The sequence below is a fragment of the Montipora capricornis genome, chromosome 7, assembly GCF_036669925.1.
Source record: "Montipora capricornis isolate CH-2021 chromosome 7, ASM3666992v2, whole genome shotgun sequence".
Taxonomy (NCBI): Eukaryota; Metazoa; Cnidaria; class Anthozoa; order Scleractinia; family Acroporidae; genus Montipora; species Montipora capricornis.
In genome coordinates, this window is record NC_090889.1 from 45,118,493 (window position 1) to 45,128,492 (window position 10,000).

Genomic DNA, 10,000 nt, shown 5'->3' on the forward strand with positions numbered 1-10,000 from the left:
GTATCCGGATATTTTTGAAAACGGGGGCCTTTTGTCCGCTCTTTCCTTTCGTCCACACGTAAACGGCGTATTCTGTCCCCGAAAACGGAGGTTTTTGGAAAATGGTCTCCAGAGTGGAGACTTTCGAAAACGGAGGCTTTCCGTATACGTGTGGACGGACGAAAACGGAGGTTTTCGAATATCTCTCGAGTTCAGTCATCCCCAGTCTTTGTAAATGAATGACGGATTCTAGACAAGTTGTTACTCCTTGGGCTTCTCTTAAGTTTAATACCTTGCATGCAGTTGCATTTTACGTTGTTAAATCTTCAAGCTGAGTATTTAAGGAAGTGATTGAACATAGCAAGGCTGATTTCCGTGTCAGCTACGACAATAAGGGCTATAAAACAATTAAATAGAAGGTTAATGGAAAGGTTAATTTTCGTATATTTTCTGCATTTTTTTCGCTGATTTCGACATGTTAGAAGATGTAAACAACACTAAGCTCACACTAAACATGAACAACGGTCAACACCAAATGAAAATTGGCGCCGCATTGTTGCGTGCGGGCTCATAGATTGCCAGCTTGGCGAATAAGCATGAGGAGCAAGAATGGCACAGTCAGTAATTAGTGCGCCGACTTGGTGCAAGAGGTCCCCAGTTCGATCCCCGGATCTCACATCCTTGTTTCGACTTCTTTCCTTTTAGTGTAGCCTACTTACGCCATAACTTAGAGACACCTGTCAGCTGAATGAATTAAATTTCTATCAAAAGTAGCGCGCGCAACTCACCGGAAGTGAAAATACGGCGTAAAATCACGCGAACCGGCAATAAAACTTGCTGAAAAAATTTGTCTTTATCTCGACATTTTGCTCGGTGACCTATCTTGATTTTTTGCACGCACGTATCATTCACGATGGCACTTCAAATAAAAAAAAAACTTTCTGGGAAATTTATCTAGTACAATTTTCTGTAAACTATAAAACGTGCTTTTTTTCGATGTATCTTAAATTCTACTGGATAACTTTTTGTCATACTCTCTAAGAAGTTAAAGAATGTAGGGAGATTCCCAACAAATAAATAAAAACGGTAGGTCACAAACCTAGTTTTTCAGATAATTTTCAAAAACTGAAATTTAGAGGGCCTTTTTGTGGAATTGGCGTGTTGCCATGGTAAACGATATGACGTCATAAATGCCCTTAAAGTATTACCCAACATTAGAGTTGCAAAGATATTTATAGTTTGCCTACACTATGAAATATCCTTCATTGGCATCTTTCATCGTCTCACACACACTATAGCAACGAAAAACCCTTTCGAGTCTCCTTAAATACCCTTAAACCGGAAAGAGGGAGGTAAAATGAGCGCACCGTCGGCTTCCTGGGAGACTACCCTCGCTCAAGAGGGTAAAGGAATTAATGACGTTAAATAAGGTGTACCTTTACCTTTGCTTTGTAAGTGAAACTATCGTATTCGCATCGTTTTAGTGTTTTCTTGTGGCGGCTGAATACGATTTCAATACGCTACGTGTGGACGCGTATTTTTTTTAGAATAAGGAGAAAAATTCTCAGTTTTAAAAATATCTGGATAAGTGTGGACGGGGCCTAAGGAGACATTTGAGAAACAATAATTTTCATGCGTAGCGAAATTGCTTAGTGGGATGGAATTCTGGCTTTCACTTTACTCTTGTTCATACAAGGTGTGAGCGGAAAATTTGAGTTAGTAGCGTGAAACAACATGAGCGAGAGCGTGGCGGATTCTGAGGTTCGCGGCCTTAATATCTGACGTTTTTTTCCTTATGGCTACTCAGCGCAACCTCCAAGTCACAAAAATCACGCGCAACTGTGTGCACGGTGCTTCTTCCGGCTAAGGTCGTATACTTGCACGTATACATTCCGATTCACATCATTGTTGTACCCGAGAAAGCAACCAAAATTGTAATGAAAGTAGGTTTTTATTAAGCAAAATACATCAAAAACCGGCTGCAGGAGAACAAAAATAACAAGGCTTGCTGTAACACCAAAACAGAAATCAATCAGTGCACCATTCATACAAGTGGACACTGAATAGAGTCTGTGATAAGCGTAAAATGCACTTTTATTGTCACAGCAGCCCGGCAATATGCAGTGCAGTATTGAGATTGCTTTCACATAATCACGGGAAGCATTACAATTTTTGAGCAGAAATGACAAAAAGTTTATGACGTAACCCTCCTTAGAGTCAAGTGAAAATGTGAGGATGAACTACAGGCAGATGCGAGTGAACTTTCCCCTTCACATTTAACTAGCGACTTTTTTTTTTATTTCAAGAAACACTATAAAGAGCAGCGCGACCATACCTTTCGACAAGTCATCCTTTGACGTACGATAATAACTTTAATTTAAACCAGAAAATTTGGTTACACAAGCAATTTTTCCATTTTACAAACTAACGAACTCCAATTCAAAGAGAAAATTCTGTCCCTTGTCGGTTCGAGGAACGCATCGAAAGACGAGAACTCTTCATCGGCTGCCACCAACGTGGTGACCCTGCGACCGGGTAAAATTCGGTTGATTGCTTGAAAAGCGTAATGGTAGTTATCAATCGATTTGCTAGTCTCGTAGTGATTTAATTGTTTTTCATCGGTTTTAATTTTCAAGAACTCAAATTCAGCAATCCAATGTTTTGGCTCGGTTACATTTCATGTCCAAAGTTCTGTCATCAGGTTCCCAGGTCTTTACGCGCCTAATTGAATGAAGACTCAGGCTAAGGTTAGACGAAATGGTTACCACCAATTCCCCTGGCAACGCTTCTAGCGATTTACACAATGAAATGATCCCAATCATTCTTGGACTAACACACTCAAAAGGATATTCTGGGTATTAGGCACAGGACTGAGAAGATAGATATACAGTTGAAAAAATAATATCGCGGATTTGCAGTATTTTGTTCTAAGAACCATTTTAAAAATTGAAAGCCAACCAGTCATTGTGATAAGTACTTATCGTGTTACTTATAAATTTTCGGGAGTTTTTATCAGCTAGTTACGTACGTCAGTTGACCATTTAGCGGGCGAACCTAATGTTAAAGATTTGAGTCTTGCACTGATTCATTTTCCTTTGCTGCCATCTAGGGTGAAATTTCTATGTTAGAAATGAGTTTATCTTATGAGAGTCAGATCAAAGGGTGTATGACATGAAATGCTGCCCTGTCGAAATCGGTACGGTCGCGACCGCTGCATATAATTATGTGTAACAGAGCCAAATTAAAATGTTCGAAAAACAATTTATTCTTGATCTACGGAAGCAATGCCAGTGCACCATTACAATTGCGTTAGCTACGTTTTGCTAAATTTTGTATGCTCCACTGTCATTAACACATAGCTTTGAAATACCTGTCCATTAAATTGGATTGCTGTACTAAAAGAGTATATAAAAACAATTTATATTGTTCCGGATAAAATGAATCAATTATTTTACAACTGAAAGATGGTTTACTCACAACGCAAGCATAACCACTAGTAACATACACTCGTGCGCAGACTCAGTATCTGTGTTCGTCATTAAGTACCTCTCGCGAATGGCGTTTTAGTGCATCTTTAAACAAAATATACCCTTTTGGAGCTCAAGAATGGAACGTTAATTGGATAAACAAGACAGGTGGTGAAAAATAAATATCTGGAAACTTAAAAGCGACTAATAATGGACTTCGAGAACAATCTTTCGCCCATCGAGCCGAAATCAAAGTGAGCTGTATTTCTAATATTTTGCCAAGTGTGGTGTTATTTACAACACTGAGACGAAATGGAAAATCCTGTGGTAACTTATGGGTTCAACAAAGACAGAAGGAATCGAACACCTTAAGTGTTTCTGTCATCTCTGTTGTCTGGCTATTTGTATTTATTTGTACTCAACTCTGCACAGTCTTCCGGTAAAAATTGGAAATTTCAGTAATTTTTGTTAACCTTCGATGGCGTCGAAAGTCATTGTAACGGTAATGGCGTTTTAGTGGATCTTTAAAAAAACATACCTTCATGAAGCTCAAGAATGGAACGTCAATTGGATAAACAAGACAGGCGGTGAAAAATAAATATCTGAAATCTTTAAAGCGACGAGTAATGGTCTTCGACAACAATTTCATACTTCGCCGTTGGATATCAGGTGAGCTTTGTTTCTACTATTTTACTAACTTGGTATTATATGCAACACTGAAATCAAATGGCAATGGATTTAACAAACATTGAAGGAATCGAACGCCTTGAATGCATCACAGTGTTTACTGAAGTCGCCTCTGAGTTGTCTGGCAATTTGCATTTATTTTTTACTCAACCGTCTGCAAAGGTTAAGAAAATGGAAATGTGACAGTGAAGAATAATTTGACTGAAAGCTTGTTGTCTCTTTTGTGCTTCATTATTTACGGTCAAGGCTCTTTCGAAAAGGATTTGATGTGAACTGTCAGAAATTTATTTAATTGCATGTGCTTTGTGACACGGATTCTGTGTCTTGTTTGCACGCACGCAATTGCAATAGGGTTTTTTGCCTCTAATAGCAAATATGTTGTTTGTTTCAATAAATTTTTCGCTGGAAAAGGTTTTTGTGAGATTTCCAGCCTATGTGAATTTATTATGTTGTGTAATTTTCGAGCTTAACAAATTTGACTACGTGGGTTGAAATGTGATACGGGAGGATTTTTATGGTAGTGCACTGTAAGCAGCACGTGCATAAGTCACGAAAATAAACAAGTCTGTTGGAAGCGTGCTTGAGTTTCAACAAAATGAGCCCCAAAATCAGCAAAAAATTGTAACCCTGATGAATAATAAAATAGGTGCTATTTCCAAAACGATAGAATTACCAGGTGATAAATAACCTCGTCTTGGAGAGTAAATTTTTGACTTTGCAGAAACAATGATCAACCTCAAGAGTTGGGTGATTGTGATCTTGAATTCGCACATTTCTTGTCAAACTTTATAACACTTAAAAGAAGAAGAATGCTAACAAAAACAAAAACCCGATGTCTTGCCATCATTTGACACAGATGCTTCAATGTTTCGCGAGTAAGTATGCCGGGGTAACTGGATCACGGTGCCTGCTGAATTCGATGTCACTTGCGATTTACTGGTGCAGCCAAAAGTACAATAACAAAATTGAACGGAGCAAAAATCTCCCAAAATGTTTTTCGCTGATGGTAACTTTTTATATTTGTGATTCAAAATTAATGTTGTTTTCATGTCGTAAATTTTGTTGCTGATGACAAAATATTTTATTCTCGATCGACCGCCGAGAAAACTTCCTTCTGCTCTTCCTAAAAACTGTGTATCAATGTTTACTTTTGGATAATCTAACAAAACCTCTACCTTGCTTGGTTCGCATTTTTGAGCTTCTGTTACAAAGTGTTATATTTTTAGGTCACCCATCCAGATACTAACCTCAGTAAACTTTCGTGTTACAAAGCTGTCAGACGCTCAGAGTGCATGCTTAAATTTGTGGTGAAAAGAAGTTGTGAGGGAACTTGAAAATGATCAACATGTCAGCCTAGAAGCCAATGTTTCTCGATTTCCTTTTATTTCCTTCAATCTTTCTGGGTTTAGTACTTTGCTAGTAACCACATGTCTCCTTATGGGGCTATTTACCTAAGACTTCTACCATGGCACTACAATAATATACAATACTAAAACAATATCGTGTACTATTAGAGCCACATATTACACAAAGACAACTTCAATATCCTGGAAGACAATATGTTGACAATATGGATTAAAGCGCTGTGTTACTGCACTACCACACGTAAGATGACAGGAATTTTTTCTTTCTGACAATTTATTAATTGGCTGGTAGCCAGGTTTTTAACTTCAGAAAAAGATCTGTTTCGTCGTATAAACGTGTGAGCCAAAGTTGATCTTAAGCAGAGAGTGTTCCTGGACTATAAACCTTTTTCTAAATATTGCTTCTGTGATGTTTGGGTCTTGAATGGTTTTTGTGCCTTGGTGAATGGATTTCCTCTTATCAACATTTAGAGAGGTACATCTGGGACGTGGATTCCATTTGTCCGTGCGCTGTTCACGGTGTCCACAATCCGGGGATCCCTGCAGGGAAACTTGATCTGCTCATGGACTCTCCTCTTAGGGCCCGGCCCCAGGCCCTTGTGGCTAGCTGCTTTCTCCGGTTCTTTCTTTCTAGTGACGTTTTTGTGCTTTTTAATTTGTAAATGGCGTGCGTTTTTATTATGAATCAGTAAAGGCATCTCAATACGGATTTCGCGGTAAGCATAGCACACAACATGCTACTCTAGAAATCCTAAATGACATTCTTACTAATTTTGATAAAGGCCAGTTCACTTGTTGTTTATTCATTGATTTAAAAAATGGCTTTCGATACTGTAAATTATGATATTCTTCTCTCTAAAATTGAAAGCTATGGCTTCAGAGGAGTAGTAAATGATTGGTTTAGCCGGGTCATATCTAACTGGTTGCAGACAGTATACGACTCTTAATGGTTATATATCGGACCCCAGTCAAACCCTCTGCTGAGTTTCCCAAGTTTCCGTGCTGGGACCCTTGCTTTCAATAAGATTCATTTCTACTCGATTGCCGATCTTACTAGTGTAACTTATACAAACAGAGATCTTAAAACACTTGAATCTAAACTAACCTTGAATGCAAAAAAATCTAATTATATCATCTTTCATCCACGCCAAAAGGCCCTTTCCTTTCATCCCAATATTAGAGTTATAGCAACTCAAATATTAACCAACCGTTAGAAATGAAAAACTATATGAAATATCTTGGTATACTCATTGATTCGAACCTTTAATGGAAATATCATAATGTTACCGTAACCTGGGTTCGCTAACACCGTACGCTTGTTTTTTTTTCAGTTTTTAATATCGTCCGCGAGCCACACACTCTTACAATCTGCTCTGCTCTAACCACCACATGGCATGCCCAATATGGAGCTACCATATTTGGGCACTATGTCACACAACAGTCCGTTACACTGCCCCCCTACAAGATAATTATTCGTCCCGGATAAGGAAACATATAACAACAACTAAGAGAGAGAGAAAAAAGAGAAAGTTCAAAGTTCTTAAGCAATTTCTCAACAACACTATGCCGTGTTCCCTATACATTGCATCTCGCCATAAAGTCACTACATCTGAGGGGTCTTCTCCGACTCCTGTCTGAACGCCTGAGGTTGTCCTGGCCTCTCTGCAGTGGTAAGGTTTCATAACTGGTAACGGGAACAATCCGTCTGAATCGGGGGGGTTTACGCCTTCTCCTCCGTGTACAACGGGATGCTGCGTTGTTCCTTGTGGTGTCTTCAAGCACCTCCTGGCGGGTAGATGCTCCTTGAGGTAGATTCGCACCCTGTCCTTCAGGTGGTTCATTTCATTAAACCAATCCGCACAAGCATCTCCGCGGTACTGCAAAAGCATATCTATGTGCATAGCCTTAGGCTTTGCCCGAGGGCCACGCTGAATACTATACACAACATCATTTAGGCGTTCTACGACAACATACGGCCCTTCCCATGGCCGGCTCAGCTTTGGAGATTTGCCTTTCTTGCGTTGAGGTTTGTACAATCACACAAGTCCGCCCTTCTTGAAAGTAAAAGCTTCACTCCGGATGTCGTATAGTCTCTTCATCCGTTGTCTACCGGCCTGCTGGTGGTCTCTTGCAGAGTCATGAACAGTCGCTATCGATGCTCGCAATCTCTCCGCATACTCGAGATAACGTAGTTCCTCAATATCAGCTTGCGGCCGCGCCAAAAGCAGATCCAAGGGGAAACGCAATTCTCGCCCGAACATGAGCATTGCAGGCGTAAGCTTCGTCGTCTCGTGCGCGGCTGAACGGTATGACATCAAAAGTAGTGGTAAATGCAAGTGCCAGTCTTTCTGATGATCCTGAACAAATGTGCCCAGTTGATTCTCTAGAGTTCTGTTGTAACGTTCAACCATGCCATCCGACTGAGGATACGGGGGTTGTCCGTGTTTTATGGATCCCAAGCAAGGTGCTGACCTCCCGAAAGACAAGAGACTCGAAATTTCGTCCTTGATCAGAATGAAGCTTGGCTGGCACCCCAAACCTACTGAAGAATTGAGACACTAGGACACTGGCAACAGTGACCGCTTCCTGATTTGGGAGTGCGTACGCCTCAGGCCATTTACTGAAGTAATCCATAGCAATCAAGATGTACTTGTTTCTGCTTTCCGTCTCCGGCAAGGGTCCTAAGACATCTATAGCCACAAGCTCCATGGGCTCTCCAACATTGTACAGCTGAAGCAGCGATCTAGTTCTCACCATGGGGCCTTCCTAGACGCACACCGGTCACATTTGTGGCACCATTTTTCAACGTCACGACGACAATGGATCCAGTAGAACCTTGCACGGACTTTACCTAGGGTCTTCGACACGCTTAGGTGACCACCTACTGGACTATCATGCAGAAGTTTCAGCACACCGGAGCGAAGTGCTGTAGGGAGCACCAGCTGCCACGTCTCTTCGCCACGCTCAGGCAATTCCCATCGGTGGTACAGAACAAAGGAGACCAATGTTGTGCATGCGCCTCATCACCCCGAAAATCCCTTGAAATTTAGTCAAATATTCATTCGAAACGCGGAACATGAGAAATGGCGGATGTAGTGCCGGCATCGTTAATATTCATCGCCTGTTTCCAAAAGGACGGTACACAATGAATTCTCGGTTTTCAGCTGACGTCATAACCTTATGCAAATTAGGTTTCCGCCATTCTGGTGCCCCTGATTATAGGGAAATGTATGACATTTTGAGCGCTCACGTTCGAAGTCTTCAAATAATTCATCTTTCCAATGGAAATTTCCCAAGAAAGCGACCCAAAATCACTCGACGAGGTACCAGTACTTTCATCCTACGCAAAAAAAATCCTCGAAAGCCACGTTCGAGAGCGCTATTTGAAGAAGATTTTCTGTCGTTTGCGTAGACCCAGCGGCCATACGGAGCGATCAGTTTGGCTCCTCTAGAAGTCTCAGACTTGCTTTCCTAGTTAGTTTTAGAGACAAGCTACTATACAAACAAGCAGTTTAAGGCCTTCAAAATTTTGAAAGCGTACAACCAGATGATTTCTGGTTTCGTTGCGTCCGTTTAAGCAAGGGAAGGAAATCGCGGGCAAGACTGCTGTTGTTTGTGGCCAAGGTGACTCGGAAGTTTGACACTCGGCGTCGACCTTATCTGTATCAGTTTCCAGTTGGATTTCTTTTAATACCTTCGCTAACTGCTATGGCCGCCAGATGAGAAGAAAAGGCCTCCTCATTCCCTTTGTTTCGATGATTTCCCTCTTCTTCTGTCAAAGTACTTGGTCGATTAGAGTCTCAGTCCTTCACCTTGAGAAGGTGAGAAGCTTTTTTCCTTCGAAATTCGTCCGATTTCCTTCAAACTCAGTCAATTTGGGCGCTCCATCCCTCGCATTCGCCTGTCGAATTTCAGCGAAATCGAATAAAACCCCTCCGAGTTAGACATTTGCTAACCTGAGTATCACAAACGCCTGATACTCAGGTTAAATTCACCTCATTAAATATTCAAAACCGGAGCACCTCATTTGCATCGGGCATATTTAATGAGATGAATTTTCGAAGATGAACACTTGTTCGAGGGGTTCAAGCGCTTCGGTGGTGTGAATTGGGAAGACATCGGTGGAAACCCGGCCGAGAAACGCTTTATCGAAAAAAAGCCAACTTTCGACAAATTCTGACTCGCTCGCCTTTTACCCTAAAACCCTGAACCAACGCGTGCTAAATCGCTGCGAAAGCTTTACAGGATAAAACACAACTGTTCACAGCAAAAGCCGTTACTGGCAATCACCGCAAAAGCTTTAATTGCTAAACCTGTAAAGACAATTTCAGCAAAATAAGTCCAACCCCACACTTAAAGTTAAAATCTAACATTAAACCGTGAGTCAATCGCTGCGAAAGCTTTTAAATTGCCCTTTGTTCGTTGTATCTGTCCCAGAGTAAGGCAGGCTTCCCAGAAACAAAGTCTTTCGATTTCGTGTCGTCTCGGCTTATCTGTGAAATC

General features: G+C 41.0%; 1 protein-coding gene across 1 annotated transcript; it reads right to left on the reverse strand.

Moving 5' to 3' along the window:
* Window positions 1–7,533: 7,533 nt before the first annotated feature.
* Window positions 7,534–8,254, reverse strand: LOC138056070 (uncharacterized). Its single transcript, XM_068901914.1, has 2 exons — window positions 8,041–8,254; window positions 7,534–7,796 (listed from the first exon to the last, which is right to left on the reverse strand). The coding sequence occupies exons 1-2, from the start codon at window positions 8,252–8,254 to the stop codon at window positions 7,534–7,536; spliced, it is 477 nt and encodes a 158-aa protein (XP_068758015.1).
* Window positions 8,255–10,000: the final 1,746 nt, after the last annotated feature.

Excerpts from the sequence above, each read along its gene's own strand:
- LOC138056070 (XM_068901914.1), bottom strand. The coding sequence starts at position 8,254 with ATGGTGAGAACTAGATCGCTGCTTCAGCTGTACAATGTTGGAGAGCCC. Across the intron at positions 7,797-8,040 it reads CCTAGTGTCTCAATTCTTCA|CCGCGCACGAGACGACGAAG; the intron begins GTAGGTTTGGGG and ends CATACCGTTCAG.